Consider the following 20,117-nt stretch of genomic DNA (forward strand, 5'->3'; position numbering starts at 1 on the left):
AGAAATCCCACAACAAAAAATAGGGCCGAATGCAAAACAAAACACAAACTGCGTATAGGCTTTTTCATACAGAATGGCCGAAGCACAAAATGAAAACTTTGTTGCCAGTTTTCACATAAGGCTTTTTCAAATTTGCTTTTTAAGAGTCATAAAGTTTTCAAATCGCTATGATGTTTGGTATTATTATAGATACTTAAAAAAGCTTTAAATATAACCAAAAAACCAGTTTTTTTTATATTTTGCACTTGGGCCCTATTGAAATGTTGCTCTTGATTTTATATGACAAGCGACAAGGTAAACGCGCTGATATTGATATTGCGCTTTCCCGTGCTGTAGTTTTGACAATTCGCAGATGACCCTACGGGAAATCGTGAAATAATCGCTGGTAATGATGCAACTCCAGACCCCCTGTTGTTTTTCCTTTCGAATATTCTGGCATCGCTGCTTGAAGAAATCTTTCGTCAAATCAAACCAAAGCTGTCTGTCAAATCCAGGGATACCAGATTTGCAGATTTGTCTGCAAATTGCAGATTTTTGAAACGGTCTTGCAGATTATTATAAATTTGCAGATATTTGCAGTTTTTATGACTTTTATTGTTTTGTTGCAGATTTTTGTTCGAAGCTCTTTAAACTTTCACAGACTTCCTAAAAAAGTGTGCAGATTTTCGCAGATTATTTTCAAACCAGAAAATTCGAGTAGCCGGAAAACTGCTCGATTTTTCCGGTTTTCGAGCAGTTGCAGACATTTTTTTTAGAAAATATGGCATCTCTGGTCAAATCGTTCAATCAGTGTCTGTGTTTTTCCCGTGGATGCGTCTCGTTCGTTTTTGTCTACTAGCAGCTTTAAGTGAGAAGTTTTCTTTTGCTGGAAAATATAGGAAAACTTGCTGCAGTTTTTACGTTCCAAACTTTATTTTTAAAGACGACCAGTGGCAGTGATGTGAATGTACTATTTATCTTTAAATGTAGTCTTATCAGGCTCGTCATGACGGTTTTGAAAACTAGTATCTGTGATTATTTGTGAAAAAGGCAGAAGTAGATATCGTAGCAATAGCTGGAGGAGAGAGTTTCTATCCGCTTCGATAGCAAAGGCCAACGCCAACCAGTGTATTATGTATTAAAATTCAAGACCTGTGTGCTTGTGCATAACTGTGCGACGAATCGCGAAAGTGCAGTTGAGAGCGGATAAAAGCAACCTGTGATTGGTATGGGAAAAGGGGTGTGTGAGCAGTACATGGATTAACAGAAGAAAAAAACGCAAAGTAAAATAGTGTTGTGCTGTATTATTTGATGTTTTTGCCTCTGAGCGCTTTGCTTTTATTCAATTCGTTGTCAAACCATCGTGAGTGAATGGCCTTTCTACTTCACGGTAGCAGTAACAACAACAAGGGCAAGCAGAACAGCTCAGCAGCCAGCGGGTCGGAACCGTGAACAACTCGCCCACCACCACCGCGAGCCGCACTGTGCACTAACTTATAAGTTTTGTTTTGCTTTGATGGCCTTTTTCGTTCCGAAAAGTGAACTGCTTTGCTGAGTGTTTGTCATCTAACTACGTGGGACATTGCTAGGTTTAGATCGGAAGGTGATTTTTGTTACACAGACGTTTTGAAATCGTTTTTATGGAACAAAATTGGTAGAAGCCACTAATGGCAGAATGTGCATTAACTTGGGATAGAAACTGCGTTGTATAGTGTGTTCAATAGTGTATTGAGCTTAAGATTATGATGATTCAGTCTGCACTGAATGCCGTCATCATCGATTACTACAACGCACAACTGTAGAGTACAATTGCGGAAGCAGAAAATATTCTTCTCGTCTATTCCAAGATGAGCATCGAACGGCAGAAACACTTTCTAAGTTCCGACGTCATTGGAGAGTAAGCTGGCCCCAGCGTACTCCAACAGAGAAAGTACTGTCCTTGCCGCTAGTTTTTCCCCCTACAAATAGTGCCGAGAGCAAGAATGCTGTACCTGACAGCGTTCGCCACTAACAGCTTCTGGATCTACTGCACTCTATCGGTGGTGGTCATGGTGACCCTGGTCACGACTTTAGCTTCGTGCCTATGCTGCAGGAAGCAAGAGATCAAGTAAGTTATCGAAAGGTTTTCTTCTGTTGTTTTGTTGTATCGTAAATTATTTTGATCACCGCACCTAGTACTTCTATCATGGTATAATAATATCATACATATTTGCATAGTTTTGGTTTTGTGATTGGACGTATATTGAGTTAGATTTACCTAGGAATTTTTGTGCACCATATTTCTGTACTCATACGTTGGCCAAGTAGCGTGAAATTTTACTTTTCATTTACTTTTGACTACAGCATATAGCACATATCTCTGCAAAATGTACCCAATTCGTGAGAAAACAGTTGCTTCGGATAATTGTGAGAGAGTTCATTGCAAAGCAGATCATAATAAATTACTTACTTATTTTTTAGGCGACAATCCGCTTATCAAACCCATGTCGAATTCAGGAGATGTCTCCACGTTTCTCGGTCTTGGTCTTGCCGTGTTTTAGTCGTTTCACAATATCCTCTTCATCTTTGTATATTTGGTATGTTTCATTTCTACGGTTAACATCGATGATTAGGAGCACCTGAGAATTCGTAATGATGGTATCGCTTCTCTACACGCCTGCTCTTCGAATAGCACCAATTCAATGTTGAACAGCAAATTCGATAGTCTGTCACCTTGCTTCAAACCGTCTAACGTCACAAACGAGTCCAATGTCTCATCCTTACGTTTGATTACGAACCATCTAGCACGTATCTGCTTAATCAGTTTTGTTGGAAAACCACGTTGAAGCATATTCTACCACAGCTCATTTCGTTTAACTAAATCGCACGCCGCCTTGAAGTCTATAAACAAACGGTGAGTCAGCAAGTTGAATTCCCGGAATTTATCGAGAATTTGTCGCAAGGTGAACATTTGGTCTGTCGTGGAGTGTCCCTTCCGAAAACGGCACTGGTATTCGCCAACAAAAGCTTCCTACAAAGGCCTCAGTCTGAGAAACAGGATGCGGGAGAAAATTTTGTATGCAGAATTGAGCAGAGTAATGCCTCGATAATTGCTGCAAACATTTTTGTACGTCAGCTGACCATTCATACAAAATGTTGTGTAGAAATGTCATGCAATTGCCGTTTTTTGCTTACAGTTGTAGTTGGACTAGTATGGAGAAGTGATAGAGAATAAGGTGTATTGGAGACCTTCTTATTTAAAACCGTCTTGTTTGGGTGAAAGTGTCTCCAAGACCGATGACATTTTCTTCCCGATTCCGAAGATTGTACGACACGTAGATCAAAAGATGTTTTTGTTGTTCTTGCATTTCTTATCTGTGCTTGTATACTTGTGTTATCTCACGGTTGGTATCGTTGTCCTCTGTTGCCAGTGAGCCAAGGTATACGAATGCGTCGACTACCTCGAACTCATCCCCGTCGATTACCACGGTACTGCCCAAGCGGGCCATGCCGCGCTCTGTCCCGCCCGCCAGCATATACTTCGTTTTGGACATATTTATCTTCAATCCAATCTTCTCTGCTTCGCATTTTAGTCTGGTGTACTGATCTTTCACCGCGTCAAATGTTCTGCCGACAGCATCCACGTCGTCAGCAAAGCAGATAAATTGACTGGATTTATTGAAAATCGTGCCCCGCATTTCGATCGTCGCTTGTCTTATAACATCTTTAAGCGCAATGCTGAATAGCAGGCAGGAAAGATCATCTCCTTGTCGAAGTCCCCTACGAGATTCGAATGGGTCCGACAATCCACCCGAGATCCCATCCATCGTAGACATTGTTAAGTAGATATATAAGTCCCCTCGTACCTGAACTAATCTAGATAAGTTTCTTGTATCTTGAGTTTATATAATTATGTTGTATCGATTGTATTTCCGGTTTATATTATATAAAAGAGATTGCGTTGAAAGGTTCGATCTCTTTCACCTTTCGGATGTCGAAGAATAAAGTATAGTTTAAAAGTACCAAGTGTTTTATTGAATAAAGCGGTAATTATCATTGGCGACGAGAAAAGTGCAACAAAAGTTGCGGAAAGCGCGTGTGTAAGAAATCGTCTTATCGTATATAGGAGAGTGAGCGGAGCACGTGTTCGTGAGTATTGTTCGAATCATCGTTGTGGATATGGCGACTAAAGCTGAACATGGAGAGGCTTCGGCAGTGCAGACCATGAAGCTAATCGGGAATCTGGAGAACTTTGTTCCAAGTACAGACTTTGATGACTACTTGGAGAGAGCGGAAAACTTTTTCGAATTGAACGATATCAAGGATAACACGTTCAAACGGAAGCTGATCGTGCACTATATCGGGTTGCCGGCGATGAAAAAGCTTCAGCAATTATTGTATCCTCAAACACACAAAGAGGTTACATATGAGAAGGTGATCGAAAAATTAAAAACCTACTTCAGTCCGAAGAAAAACCGTATAGCTCAATCGGTGGAGTTCTTCAAACGAAATCAGAACGAATTCGAAAAAGTAGCAGACTTTGCAGTTGAACTGCAAGCACTCTCAAAGCACTGCGAATTTGGTCAATTCCTCGACAACGCGCTGAGGGATAAGTTTATAGCCGGCCTATGGAACCCCAAAATCCAAGGCGAGCTATTAAACAGTACGGACGATACCACGTTTGAAAAAGCAGTAACCGTAGCAAAGAAAAGAACCTTGAGCAAATTGAAGCAGACATGATGAAGATGAAGACCAGACAGGAGTATACCAATCGGATCAACGCTGGACAGTACACAAGACGAGGTCGTTCAAAAACACGTGGCCAGGAAGAATGTCAGCGCAATTATGGGAGCTCGGCGAGACGGTCCCAATCCAGAAAGAACACGAACAGACGCGGCAGGAAAGAAATCACTTGCTACGCTTGCGGTAAGAAGGGGCACTTCGCCAGGAACTGTTGGGGAAAACGAAATATGAACGGACTGGTGAGCAGCGACGACGACGCCGGTCTGGTAGAGAGCGACAGTGAAGTCCACCACGTGGCCAATCATCCCTTGTTTCGAAAGATATGACTAAATGGAAAGTGGTTCAATTTCGAGATCGACTCAGGAGCAACGTACACAGTTATGAGCAAGTATGATTATTTAGACAATTTTTCAGATTTGCGACTTCGACGAAGTGAGGTTAAGTTAAAAGTGATTACTGGAAGCATTTTGAAGATCGCTGGATCGATTCAAGTTGAGGTTAGTTGTGATAATAGGCGATCGTTCATTCTACCGTTAATTATTGTCGATGGTGATAGATTTTGCCCGCTTATGGGTCGGGATTGGTTAGCTATTTTATATCCCGAATGGCGGAACTTTTTTGTACACGAGTTAGCTGATTACTCGAATACGAGTGTTTCTGGTAGTGACCAGAAGTGTGAGCGAGAGAAAAGCAAATTAACCGCGGTATTGGGTATCAAGTACCGGGAGCTTTTTACAGATAGTCTACAGCAGCCGGTAGAAGGATTTGAGGCTAGCATCCGCGTAAGAGACCATGCGTCTCCCATTTTCTATAAGCCATATGACGTACCGTTTTCTCTCAGAGATAAAGTCTCAGGGGAATTGGATAGATTAGTAAGTGAAAATATTCTCAAACCGGTGCGCCATAGTGACTGGGCATCACCAATCGTAGTGGTTCCTAAGACTGACGGTAGCGTGAGGATCTGTATGGATTGTAAGGTGACAGTGAACAAGGTTATTTGCAACGAGCATTATCCGTTGCCTAACATTAGCGATGTATTCGCCAAATTAAGTGGGTATAAGTATTTTGCTAAATTGGATCTCCAGGGCGCGTACATGCAGATAAAGGTCACGGATGAGTCGCAGAAATATTTGGTCGTAAACACACATAAAGGCTTGTACGCATATACGAGATTGCCGTTTAGAATTTCGAGCGCGGCATCTACCTTCCAGCGAATTATGGACGAAATCCTAGCAGGCATAGAGGGAGTAGAGTGTTATCTTGACGACATTCTGATTGGGAGCAAGACCACTGAAGGGTTAATTGCAGCCGTTTATAAAGTACTTGATCAGTTGCAAAAGCATAAAGTAAAGGTCAATATGCACAAAAGTGAGTTTTTGGTGCAAGAAATTCGGTATTTGGGGCATAAGGTGTCAGAAAAAGGTCTCAGTCCATCTGACGAGAAAACAAAAGCAATCGTTGAGGCCCCACGTCCTCAAGATGTTTCGCAGCTAAAATCGTTTCTAGGTATGATTAACTATTATTCGAAGTTTATTCCGAACTTGTCTGTGAAACTAAGTCCACTGTATGCCCTGCTAAAGAAAAACTTACGCTTTCAGTGGAATGAACAGTGTGAACGAGTGTTCGGTGAATGTAAGAAGCTTTTGCTCAGCTACAACCTGCTCGAATTGTATAACCCTGAGTTACCTATTGTGATTATATGTGATGCTAGTTCAAACGGGGTGGGAGCAGTGTTGTGCCACAGAATAGGTGAGGTAGAGAAGCCTGTTTTTTACGTATCTAGTACACTGTCCGCATCGGAAAAAAATTATCCGAACCTTCATCGAGAAGCACTTGCGGTGGTATTTGGGCTAACGAAGTTTTTTAAATATGTTTACGGCAAGAAGTTCACAGTCGTTACCGATAACAAGCCGTTAGCCAGCATTTTTAACTTCAAAAAAGGCATTCCGTCACTAACCGTAACGCGTTTGCAGAAGTATGTACACATGTTGTCTATTTTTGATTTCGATATTGAGTATCGACCGGGTTCGAAAGTCTCGAACGCAGATGCCTTGAGTAGGTTGCCGGTTCAAGGCGAGACAGGGATAGAGGATGCCGCTGACCTTCGATGGGTGAGCGACGAGGCGGAAGTTGTCGATCTAGAGATGATCGGTCGGGCCACTCAGGAGGATCCAAGAATGAGAGAGCTTTTTCGTTGTGTGAAAGACGGATGGAAGGAGAATGCAGTTCCAGGAGATTTGAAATTCTATTTTTCGAATCAGAGCTGTTTATCGCTGTACATGAACTGTGTGATGTATTCGGAGAGAGTAGTTGTTCCAAAGTCTTGTCGAAGACGTACTTTAGAGTTGTTGCATGGATGCCATTTAGGTGTTGTTCGCATGAAACAGGCAGCTCGAAGATTTGTGTTTTGGCAAGGGTTGGACAAAGAAATCGAGGAGTTCGTCCAGCAATGTGAAGTGTGCAGTAGTATGGGTAGATCCATCAAGAAAAAGTTTTCAGAATGGCCTAAAGCTTTCCGTCCCTTTGGTCGTATACATTTGGACTTTTTCTACTTAGCCGGAAAGACATTTTTGATTTTGATAGATGCTCATTCTAAGTGGATGGACATTACCATGATGCAAAGGACAGACGCAGAAGCATTAATCAATGTGCTGAACTCTGTGTTCAGAATTTTTGGTATTTGTGATACTATTGTGAGCGATAATGGTCCTCCATTTTCTAGCAACTCATTTTCTAAGTACGCGAAAGTTATGAAAATCGAATTATTGAAAAGTCCTGCTTACTCTCCAGAAAGCAACGGACTTGCAGAGAGGGCAGTGCAGACGGCTAAGAGTGGTATTAGAAAATTATTAGTTGATCCGAAGTTTAGCCACATGAAATTGTATGAGGTCATTGAAATATTTTTATTCAGCTATCGTAATAGTTATAGTCAGGCTATAAATTGTACTCCTGCTAGTAAGGTTTTTTCATTTACTCCAAAAACGGAGCTTGAATCAAATTTAAAGCCACATGAAGAAAAATTAAAGAAAAGAGTTACTTTTGAGTTGGATGGTAAAGATAAAATCTATGATAAAATGAAAGATAAAGCCAGATACAAAGAAGGGGATCTGGTATGGTATAAAAGTGAAGTGAGATCTACGAGATCATGGCTCGAAACGAAAGTGGTAGGAATTAATAGTCCTAATACATTTTATATCGATATTAATGGAGCTGTTAAATTAGCTAGTAGAAACCAGTTAAAACCTAGAATAGTAAAGAGAGATGATTATATATACCCAAAAATTGTAAATGAAAAAGTTCAAGTGAGGACACGTGTTCAGCCTAGGCACTCACGAGCTTTTAGTGCTAATTCACCCAGAAGACAAAAATCCCCTGATGAGCCTAAACGAAGTGTAAGTGTCGAATCGCCATCAGTGGAAATTCGCAGGAGTAAGAGAGCAATGAAGAAACCAGATAGGTATGGCTCTGGTTTACAATGAAATTATTTAAAAATGAATTTAAGCAGGGAGGTGTTAAGTAGATATATAAGTCCCCTCGTACCTGAACTAATCTAGATAAGTTTCTTGTATCTTGAGTTTATATAATTATGTTGTATCGATTGTATTTCCGGTTTATATTATATAAAAGAGATTGCGTTGAAAGGTTCGATCTCTTTCACCTTTCGGATGTGGAAGAATAAAGTATAGTTTAAAAGTACCAAGTGTTTTATTGAATAAAGCGGTAATTATCAGACATGATAAGTCTACTAAGCTTACCCGGAAAGTCGTTTTCGTCCAAAATTTTCCATAACTCCATGTTGATTTACGCTATCATATGCGGCTTTGAAATCGATGAACAGGTGATGCGTGGGGACTTGGAATTCGCGGCACTTCTGGAGGATCTGCCGCAGAGTGAAGATTTAGTCTGTTGTAGACCGACCCTCCATGAAGCCGGCCTGGTAGCTTCCCACAAATCTATTGACTATTGGCGATAGTCGGTGAAAGATGACTTGGGACAGCACTTTGTAGGCGACATTCAGGATAGTGATTGCTCGGTAGTTCTCACAATCCAGTTTACCACCTTTCTTGTAGATAGGGTAGATAACTCCGTCCCACAGTGGGACCATTCTAGAAGAAGGCGGTCAAATGTTTTTTCTCGCTTTTCCTGACGTTTTTGAGCTTAGGTGTCTTCGGAGAAGTTCCTTTAAAAAAGTATTCTGCATCTGTTGACCTTTTCATACAATTGGATATTAAGGGAATAACACATTTGAAAAAAATAACTTTTTATAGGAACTATATAGCATATTCGTGTGCTCGGCAAAGTTGTAGATCTTTGAATTTCATTAAACTTTGCCGAAGATACTAAGTATCTGCATCATATGGTTTGCGAGATATAATTGACTTTCTGTCGTGACCCCCTTAAAATCAGTTTATTAAACTTTTTATATACAAAACCTCATCAAACGGGTATGACAAGTTCTACAAACTTTTTGATACTAACAAAATACACACTTAAAAATACTCGCCAAATTTGCAGACAGCAGAGCGTTCGGTGAAAATTTCGGGTTTGCCAATCGACGTTTACGGATCTTTACTCGGCAAAATTTGCCAAGATTTGGACAGCCGCTCCATCTTATTGCACCAGGTCTTCATCTGATTGATGTCTTTGACAACTTTTCCCTTTGCCTTGAGTCTCCTGTTCATGATTGCCCAGTATTTCTCAATAGGGCGGAACTGGGGATAATTGGGTGGGTGAAGGTCTTTTGGAACAAACTGGACCCCTTTCTTTGCATACCATTCGTGAACGACTTCTCTGTAATGACAGCTTGCCATATCTGGCCAAAACGGTATTGTGGTGGAATCGAATGAACGGCAAAATTCGTTTTTGGAGACACTCCTTTTGGTACAGCTCCGACGTCATTGTCTTATTTGTAACGAAAACTTTCGTTTTTCTGCCACAGCTGCAAATGCTCTGCCAAATCATAAATTTTTGTGCAAATTTATCGGCAAAAACCAATTTAAATTTACTTGAAATATCCTCCCAAGCCGTTGCCAAGGAAAATTTTTGACCTGGCATTTGCTCGAAGTCAGCCTTAACGTAGGTTTTATCGTCCATCAGAAGACACCTGTCGAACTTGGTTAGCACCCGGTCGTATAGCTTTTAAGCAGGGATTTTGGTCACACTATTCTGTTTTATCCCATATAGCCCTAACTGTGCTGGCGGCCGGCTAAATGGAATCAAATGGACTATTTTATGGTTCGGTTTGGCTGTTTGCTAGCTCGATACGACTTGATTCCTTCCCGGAGTCGAATTCTCCTCACGGTACCATGGGCAGCACCGAGTTTTCTGGCCAAATCACGGTCCGACAGATTGGAATTCCTCTTGATGGTCTTCAAAATCTTACCACGGAGTTTCCGGTCGACAGTTCCACTTCGATGATTAGCTTGAGGCTTTCAAATCGTCGTCAATGTTTCCTTATACCGTTTGATAACGCGCTTACAGTATTTCCAGGCAATTTCAGCTGTTTAGCTAGCCTAGATGCAGATCACAATGTATTTTACAAATAACTGTGCACAATATTCTCCTTCTTTTGGCTTCCATGTTTTGTTTTTACAAAATGCAGTCGTTTAACGGAATGTCAAAAAAATGTATAGGTGAAGCTAACAAAATTTCCGACACGTGAGCGCCAAGAACTTCCAAATCCGTCTACCAAGAGCGCCACAATATGAGCAAAAGTTTGTTCCAATTCTAAATGAAGCAAGCGTTAGTTTTCGTCCAGGCTAACAGCCAATTAGCATGACGGAAGCATGCAGTCGGCACGAACTGGATGTCGAACCAGTTGAGTAGCAGTTGAGTGCGAATTACCCAGAGTTAGAAGTGTAGAACTAACCTTGAAAGGTCTGACAGATCGATATGCAGTGATTTCTGCTTGAAATTCACCGATGATACCAATCTCTCGTCTTCACTGATATAGTTTAGTTTCCGTCTAGTGAGTTGGTGGTTGACCAATTGTGTATTAACCTTCGGCTATACATTTTTTATGAAGTCGAAATTTTAAAATCCAACGAGTTGAGCTGATTACCAGTAGACACAGCCTAATTGTATGTCGCAACTTCCCAGAAGCAAACGAATTTAACATATTATTCCAAACGTGAAAATTAGCATTAAAAAATCTTCAAATTTATCTTCTTGTACCAACATCCCTCCCATGGGTAGGTGGTTTGTCGTGTTCTTCGGCATCATCCTATAGCTTAGTTCCGCATGTAGAATGTAATATAGTTTAAGTTAGATATATGTGTAGTATGTAGTATAGTATTGCATAATTTACCTTTACGTGTAGTATGTGTCTCGTAAAGCGGAATGGAGCGGAATTGAACGAATTGATTTAAAATCAAATCCGTTCAGGCCGAAGCACCGGGAGGGCTTACTCAGTTCCCTAGATGAATTGCTGGTATGCACAGAAATTTCTCTAGAAAACTGAAACCAAATCCTATCCACCATTCATGAGATTTTTACTTACTCATGAAAATTAAAATTTATCGCTAGTTAGAACGAACGAGTGTTCAAAAATGATGTGATGTCTTTATTTGCGTAATCGAGACATTTTCTATGAGATTGCCATAGAATTTGTGGCTGTTATGCGATTATGGACAGCACAGCACTGAAAATATACACACACGTACATGTATACATGTGTATGCATGTATGAGTGTGCATGAGTGTATAGGTACGAATGAATATATGTTTGAGTGTTCTATGATGAGTCGGAAGTTTTTCTTATACTTATGCTGCCAAACTACAATTGATAATGGGCAGGAAGTTATAGTCAGTAGCTGTGTTTCCTGTGTCAGTTTCCTATGTTATTACTAATATTGCTATCGTTGCTGTTACTGTCACCTCTATTGTATTGTTTTGGATGTAATTAATTATAATTATTTTTTTTTTTTTTTTTTTCTTATTTCCCTCCTTTATTAGAATGATTTGCATGTCTTGTGACTAACCGCGTTAACGGTATTCAACTAACAACATAAAATGATCATGAATGACGCTGTTTGTCTCCCAAGGCCCTCCTAATGCTGATGAGCCTCTGTCCGAGAGTCCATCAAGTCGAACGGTGGCAACTCACCGGCGGCCTGCTCCTCTCCATTCTTGCGGCAGTCGTCGCGGTCGGACTTAGTGGATCTCTCGAAAAGCTTTATAGCCTCGATATATATTTTGTTCTGTCCAATGCCCAATGCTGGCAGACTTCAACTGAAATTCCATTTCTAACTAAATCTTTTTAGAGTTAAAACTTCTTCAAGTAAAAACAGGTATTCGATTCTCTGGCTGATTCAAGCGATAGCGAAGGGCTGTCCTCAATATACCATCATTCCCACTTCCTAAAATAGGGTCATAGTACATAATATATGGCCATGGTATGAGGATTTTTTTTTTTCGATTCAATACCAACCTCACAGAATTATCAACGTCGTTAACATCTTATTAAGTCTTGCTTCAGTGACAGCTTGCACTTAAGACTTAACACGGCATATATACATATCTCCAAGTGAAGTTCTACTTGATCCACCTCATCCCTTCTTAGTTACAGAATCATTTCAATTGACCACGGTCTGAAGAGCATACCGACAAATCGGTTGACTACCGCTACAAATATGCAATTAATGCCACCGGGAATAATACGAGCGAGTACCAGTCCCCATTATATCGCATCTGCTCTATTTGTCGGAAGTTTAAATAGTTTTTCGATAGTTCTGAGCGATAATATTGCTCTTGAATAATATTCAGCACAAAATATTCGAAAATTTACGCCAACAGCTACAATACTGCAAAGATGGTAGATAAAGAGGCGGCTGTGGCTTTTAATGAGCACAGGTTGTTGAACAGCGCTGGATCAATCGTGATGGCATGAGTATTTGGGAGATGAGCAGCGTCCATCCTAGCGAGTAGTTAGTCGGTAGTAGCATAGGTGATGGACAGACATAGAATTCTCGTGATATTACTAACTCGAAAATTGCGATCAACATGTTGACTAAAAATTTCTTCTTTTCTTTTCTTTTCTTTCTCTGCCTGATCTCTATCGCTTCTTCTCACGGCAACAATGTTGTCGTGAGGGGAGGCAAGAGATCAGCCACAGATAACTGCACTGGAGACAACGATGGAGAGGGCGGCCGTCGTGGAGCCTGCTTTGGGCTTAATTAAGATCGACTACGAACAAGACTAGGAAACAAACAAAGGAAGGAGAAAACAAGATAAGTACAAGCCATCTTATGCTATATTGACCAAGCACACAATTATATCAAGCCAAGTTCTGTCACTCTTCTTCCGCCCATTAATCCATAATCACCAACACATTATGGAGCTAGCGTAATCCGCACGGATTCTTTTAACATTATCACAACCACCTTATCTCAGCCCTGGACAGACTTGGCTCTAACTGCCCCACCTTGTGCTGCAAACAGAAACAGAAACAGAAACAGAAATTTATCTTCTTGTACCAACATAGAGCCGTGGTGGCTCTTGCCGTACCAAGGATTTCTCTCCACTGTACTCTGTCCTGGGCTATTCGTCGCTAATTCGTTGAGCGTTTCGACACACGCAAGTCGGCTTCAACCTGGTCGAGCCATCTAGCACGTTGGGCCCCGCTATTCCTGGTGCCGATGAGGTTCTTGGAGAGAACGAATTTCACTGTACAGTTGCGACGTGGCCGGCCCACCATACTCTTTTCGCTAGGTGTACGATGGGACTCTCTCCTAGTGCCTGCAACTCGTGGTTCATGGTCGACGACAAGTGCACGTATGTCTTCCGCAAGCAAAGTTATTATCTCAAGTCCGTAGAGGACTACCGGTCTGATTAGCGTTTTCGTTTTGTCATTCGTCAGGTACGAAGGGAAATGTAGGCTCGACTTCCAGTTCAACAATAATGTACCCTTTTTTAGGCACTAACTTAAGTTCGATTCTAGGGCGCTGTCACGGATAGAAAAAGATCGCTTCTAGGGATTAAGAACATAGGAGCGATCAGATTCAGATTCATTGACATCACTACTTGGAAGCGACATATACTTTGTCGCAATCTGTACAGATTGTGACAAACCTCATCTCAGATCATGTTCATTGCTTGAGAAATATAACAGATACAGACGATTGGTTGTGTACAGTGTATGAATCTCAATTCAAACAACATGAGTAACATTTTTTCTCGCAGCTAGGTAAGATGTAACACTGTGATCGACTGCTGACCATTGTTAAGGGAACAAAATCTTGTGATTCACTGTTTCTTATGAACTGTACAGACCATGATCTGTGCGTGTGGCGATAACTCACAGATTTTATCAAAATAACTAACTTTCCATCCCTGGGCGCTGTAATTTGACTCCCCGTACTGAAAGCAACCTCCTTAACCGTATTCAAATTAACAAGTTACTGAAAGATTCGTAATAGCTTAGCAGAATTGATTGGTGTCAGTCTATCGGTACAAAATTTTACACCGAAACAAAGAAGGGAAACCGGTTAGAAGGGGTTGGTAATTAGCGCGGGTGTTAAATTTGGGTGAGCGATTTGCATCATAAGATGGTAAAAGAACTAAATTAAACTGTCCAGAATCATTCTGATTAGTCAAAATGTTTTGCACCCTTTCACTCCTCACGTGATGTGGCTTCCAGTCTGCAGTAGAAAAGCGACCTACGTTGACGTGGGCTGATTAACATCTTGATGTGATTTTTCAATTAGACATCGATCTCGTATAGTAAAGCCGCAAATGTTTTCTATTTATTTGTATGACAAATGTGCTATTCTTAGAAAGATGACCAAAAATTTGTATGCTTCTTTTTGTTTTTTTTTCATCCCATTTCCACCAGTAGTTTGAACTAATTTATTTTTTTCTTCTTCACCAAACTTCATCGTGCATCCTTTTCCGCGTGCGTGTCATTATGTTTATGTTTGGCGTGCCCATTTATTTGTGCCCTTTGCGTGTGTATCTCGCCCGCCCGTTTGTGGCCTTGCTGCAGAAATGACCTGCTCGGTTTGGAAGGCATGGTCAAACTAACAAATCCGGACGAAACCATAGCCAGCCAGGGAAGCACCTCTATGACGGCCACCACCGTAGCCATCGGCGGGCCGGGACCGGATCAGACCGATTGCAGCGAACCGGAGAGCATAAGTAAAAGGTTGTTATTCGTTTCATTTTATTGTGTGCCAGTGTGTGTGTTTGGTTTTGTTGGTTGCAGGGTCTGTGTTTCTACCGTGTGGTTAAACTTTTCTTTATCTTTCAGAGCATCCAGTGCGCCACATCGTAGTTTACCGGATATTCCAGTAGTGGAACCGGTCGGCGATAATAACTCTGAACTATACGCAACGGTAGGCGATAAGGTACAGGACTTGCCACAGGGAAACCGAAGTCGTAAGAGTCGCTGGTCGCTATTTAAGGGAGTCAATCATGTTTTCAATATCATTTATCCATTTTAGCGGCATCCAGTCTGAAGAAACAAGCCAGCGTATCACAGCACAGCTCAATTAGCCAGGCGGACGACATTAGTTCTCCGTATGCACGTGTTCGATCGCCGCCCCATGCGTACGATAAATTACGCAGGACAGAACATCCCTATGCTCAGGTGGTACAGCCTGGCGGTAGTGGATCAGCCGCTCAAGTTGACGACGAATTGTTAAGCCCGATATCAAGACGCACCGCAGTTGCTCCTGGTGGTGGACTAGCGGGAAGCAGCACTGGCGGTAGAGATTCGAACCAGAGCTTGCTGGACGAGCGCGAAGGCTCTTCTGCGGTTAGTCGTAATCCTACTGTGTTTATTAACTTTTCGCTAATAATTTTTGTTGCCATAACCAGGATATCCCAGCTGCTTCAGCCATCGCCGGTCGAGTTTCCGCCAGTCAAGATCTACCCTATATGACACCACCGATTGTACCGCAACCGCAACAGCACTTTAGCGGCGACTCGCAAGACTCCTCAAGTACGATTCGATGGTCTGCAACAAATTTGTTTATCTAATTTTGTGAAATTTTACAGAAGGCTACACCAGCATCAGTGTTCGAGAGCCGCTGGCCAATCTTTTACCTCAGTCACAAAATCAAACCACCGCACAAAGACGCCAGCTGATGGGCGATTCACACTATGCCACCGTGTCGGATGATTCTGGTAGAATAACCCCGTCAAGTCGAACCAAACTTGAAGCTTACTAATCAAATTCCTTTGCTTTACAGACGAAATGTATGCAGCAATAGAGGATCCCACCAATCAGGGAGACCTGTACACCAGTGGATCAGAAACGTACGCGCAAATTCAACCGCCAAACATGGTGACGGTGTCGGTCGAAATCAACACCGGAGCATCAAGCCGGCCAGCTGCCGCTGGTCAACCAGAGGATTCGGGCGATGCGCTTCAACCACTTCCAGCGAATCCAGCCTCGGGTGCAATAACAGTCCACAATCGGCTGAGCAGCAGCAGCGGAAACAACATTCCATCGGTGGATGATTCTCCAGCGCCGCCTCCAATCGACAGTCTTCGGGCGCATCAGTCACATGTAGCCTACGCACATTCGCGGCAAGCATCGAGCTCTAGCTGCACCAGCTCCGTTGGAAATCTCGGCTCGCCCAAGCCGGAGAAACGACAAGCCAATTCTCCTCTTCCGCCTACACCAAAGACGTTGAAACATCAGTCCACTGGCAGTTTCTTCAGCAATTCGAACCTCACCTCGATCAGTTCCAATACTTCAACACAGACAGCACAATCGGGACGCAATTCAGCGGCCTCGGTGATCGAGTATAAATGCTCACGGGAGAACATAGCCGTCGGTAAGCTTGCCGACCCTGACGGTACTCATCTGGCAAATGGGTCTGCCGGTAAGCCAAAAAAGAGTCCCTCCAAGGATCTGGAAGGGATGTACGCAAAGGTATTACTTCTCCAGTTCACATCAAGTTAAATAAAAATTAACGTTTCATTCGTTTTTCGTAGGTAATGAAGAAAAACAAACTATCGAAGGCTCCATCGCAAAGTTCCAGTCCGGTACCAATACGTAAGGAGGGAACCGCTCTGCTGGCAGATGCCGAACAGTTCCTTTCCGATACTGAGTTGACCCATCTGAACGGTAGCAATTCCCTGCATGGATCCCCTAATAAGAAGGCTTTACCGACTATCATATCGGGTAATGATTACGAAACTTTGGAGAAAAAACATGTACGCCATCGTAATCCGTCGCAGGATCCAGGGTACGAAACCATCCCCGGTGATAGTGGTCCCAACAGTAGCATGTTGGTGGAAATGCGAAAATCGGCTGATTTTGCACAAATGCAGAAGCGAGCCCTTGCGGTAGCTCAAGGCATTCAAAGTGTCTCACGTAATTCGCTGGAAATTTTTCAAGGTCTAGATAAGTCCTCGGTGGATGGGGAGCCTGGCTATGAAAGTTTACCCGGCAGCAATGATCCGGGGTATGAAACGTTGAATCGCAACCGGGCAGAGTCAGATTCGGATCCCAATTACGAAATCCTAAGACCGACAGTTCGCAATAACGACGGTTACAGTAGCATTAGAGATAAAAGATCAGCCAAAAATCGACTGGATTTTGGTAAAGACGACGACAACGATAGTACACCCGGTTACAGCAGCATTAAAGAGAGAGTCGATTACGATCCGGGCTACAGTGTAATATCGGAAAAGAGGAAGCCACCTCTGGGGCATGACTATGCAAGCATCACCGAGGAAACGAAGCGGAAAAGACAAAACTTGAATAACAACAATCCGGATCCAGGTGAAGAATCGGACATTTATTCAAGCATTACGAATGCCCCGATTGTTGGTACCGGAGCAGTCACCGTTCCACCGAACGTCGGCAACAATAACTATTCCACGATTCCGGAACCAACTAACCTAACATCCTCGCCGGGTTATTCGAGCATTTCGGAAACCCGAACCACTCCTTCGACCGACAGTACCAGCTCACCGGACAATTTGATAGGATACGCTAAACACCACAACAACACGGCCACGAACAACAGCAACAGTAGACTTTCGTCAAACTACGAATCTCTGACCGGGAGCGAATCCGACCCGAACTACGAATCGGTAAAATATCTGAACGTACGGGAAAATCCGTACGAACGGTTGCACAACGAAGCGGGCCAAACGCCGTCCACGGCTGGGCCGTCGTCTGCCGATTCGCTGAACCGCCAGTCGGCGGACTCGAGCCAAATGAATGATATTACTACCACCACCACGACCGGTTCCGACACCATTTCGGTCGAGTGTCCAGCGACCGCCGGTGCCAAAACGCCGTCCGTCTGCGAACTGGAGGTTACCGGCGTTAGTGACTACTTCCAGGTATGATTCGTTCACCGTGAGGACACTCCGTAGCCTGGTATTTTAGCCATTAATTAATGGCGAAAAAGTTGTGAGTATTTTTTAGTATTTTTTTTTTGTTATTGAAATGTCTGAACGCAGAAAAAAGCTTCGATAGCGAAAATTATTATGATTACCGAATAACTTAGGCCTAGTACACAGCACAGATGATTAATATATTTCAGGAAAAGCTAAGGGAAACTCGTACAAGTTGATTTATTGGTTTTCCGTTCAGTTTTTGTTTTGTTTACTCGTACCTTTCATTTGCTTACTTATACACTAACAGAAAATGACTATTTTTTATCATATACAGTTTAGTTTAAGAGCTCCGAGAGTAACATCATTTTTAAAAAATGATGCTAAGAAAAATCGCATAACGTAATATTTAGTGCATAATTTAACAGTAATCGCATGTAAGAACAATTATTTATTGTTGCAGTCGTTTAACGCCTATTGTTTGGCAAAGCGACCGTTAGGATCTTAGATACAAAAGTTGGACGAAAATTAGGTTTTTTTTCTGTTTATATACCGTCTTATATACATAGTATAGCATCATAGTATGTATGGTTCAGCTTGGACCAATCAGGCAAAAATAAATCGACTAATACATTCCACCGTGTAATCAACCCGGCTAAGTCTATACACACCGGTAGCCACCAAGCGCCGAGTAAAATAATCGAATAACCTTTTACAACTTACAATACTAATTGCTAATCGTATTTATTAGTCCATAAGAGTGCCGCAACCCGCAACAACACCAACGAAACCCAACGTTTTTTTAATATATTGTTCCCGCGCGCCTTATTTGTTCCGGCTTAAGTGCGAAACGCGCAGCCAGCTTCGTTTGAGTGATTGAACAATTTGAATGGACGTGTCGTAATATAGTATACATATTCATAAAATAACCACCCCGTTGTGTGAGTTGTCGGTTTCTCCGGTGATTTTATCATGTCCCGCTTGTTACTTATTGCTATACTACTTGATTGATTGAAGATGCAGTAGGATGCAAACAGGGATCGGGTGCTACTCAACTCTCTTTCCGGGTGGAGACAGTGCGTAATGGTTCACAATAAAAGGATCTTACATTTCAGTCAACTTAGCTATGGGCTGCTGTCTTTCAATTCCCTGAACACCATGAACTCGCCGCCAGATTGCGCTCCACTTTATCTAACAATGTTGCCCGCTGTGCTCCTGGTTCACCGAAGAGCTACGCGAGTTCATGGCTTATCCTCCACCTCCGTACACCGTTCTCGTATAAATCAACGACGATCGTTCTTAGCACTCGTTTCTCAGAAAATTCGAGCGGTCGCAGGTTCACGTTGCATATCCGTTGAGAATAGCCGACTTAATAAACGTATTGTACGGACCGCAATTGCTTGTGAACCCAAAGTAAGCCTGTCACTGTCGTCAGCATAGAGCCACTCATCGCCAACTTCACAGCCGTCTTATCGAGTCATCTTGCATGTTGCGCCTCTTTGTTGTTGGTGCCGGTGTTGGTTCGCACAGCAGTCGTCCGGCAATCTTACGACGAGTCCGGCCCATCGTAGCCTGTCGATTGGCTCCAACCTGTGCATGCAGCTCATGATTCATACGCCTTCACTGCTCTCCGTTTTCAGTTTGTATTCCGCCAAATATCGTCAGCAACACCTTCCGTTTCAACACGACAAGTGCGCATATATTCTCCGTGAGCTTGAGCAGCGTCACTGTTGAAGGTTAACCTAAAAGGACTGGAACCGGGGGCTCATCAGTGATGTAGTAAAGACAAACACGTACGATTACTAGCTCAGTACAAGAAAGAATGAGAATGTACTCGTAACAGCGAAAGTAATAATGTCTAAAGAGTATGGTTGCCAGATAAGCAGTTATAAATGAAGCGTTGCTTCAAGAATCGAGTGGTTCAACACTCCTTATCAAAGCTGGATTGTCGAAGGCCAATCGCCTCCCGGTGTTGCCGTAGCTTGATTGCTTCCAGGGGTATGGTGAGCAGGTTAGCTTGCATATGCTCCGTCGGACAGTACTGGAGACGGACGATACCTTCTCGAACCATCTCCTTAATATAGCTGTACTTCGTACCGATGTGTTTGGTTCGCTTCTCC

At 42.5% G+C, this 20,117-nt stretch overlaps 1 protein-coding gene across 1 annotated transcript; it reads left to right on the forward strand.

Moving 5' to 3' along the window:
• The first annotated feature begins 808 nt into the window (after positions 1-808).
• Positions 809-18,889, forward strand: LOC128735571 (uncharacterized). The gene is made up of 8 exons (XM_053830087.1): positions 809-2,086; positions 14,684-14,842; positions 14,948-15,075; positions 15,141-15,454; positions 15,517-15,640; positions 15,697-15,825; positions 15,891-16,579; positions 16,642-18,889. The coding sequence occupies exons 1-8, from the start codon at positions 1,962-1,964 to the stop codon at positions 18,007-18,009; spliced, it is 3,036 nt and encodes a 1,011-aa protein (XP_053686062.1). The 5' UTR covers positions 809-1,961; the 3' UTR covers positions 18,010-18,889.
• The last annotated feature ends 1,228 nt before the right edge of the window (positions 18,890-20,117 follow it).

This window comes from Sabethes cyaneus, chromosome 1 (assembly GCF_943734655.1).
Source record: "Sabethes cyaneus chromosome 1, idSabCyanKW18_F2, whole genome shotgun sequence".
Taxonomy (NCBI): Eukaryota; Metazoa; Arthropoda; class Insecta; order Diptera; family Culicidae; genus Sabethes; species Sabethes cyaneus.

Excerpts from the sequence above, each read along its gene's own strand:
- LOC128735571 (XM_053830087.1), top strand. The coding sequence starts at position 1,962 with ATGCTGTACCTGACAGCGTTCGCCACTAACAGCTTCTGGATCTACTGC. Across the intron at positions 15,455-15,516 it reads AGCGCGAAGGCTCTTCTGCG|GATATCCCAGCTGCTTCAGC; the intron begins GTTAGTCGTAAT and ends TGCCATAACCAG. Across the intron at positions 16,580-16,641 it reads TGGAAGGGATGTACGCAAAG|GTAATGAAGAAAAACAAACT; the intron begins GTATTACTTCTC and ends CGTTTTTCGTAG.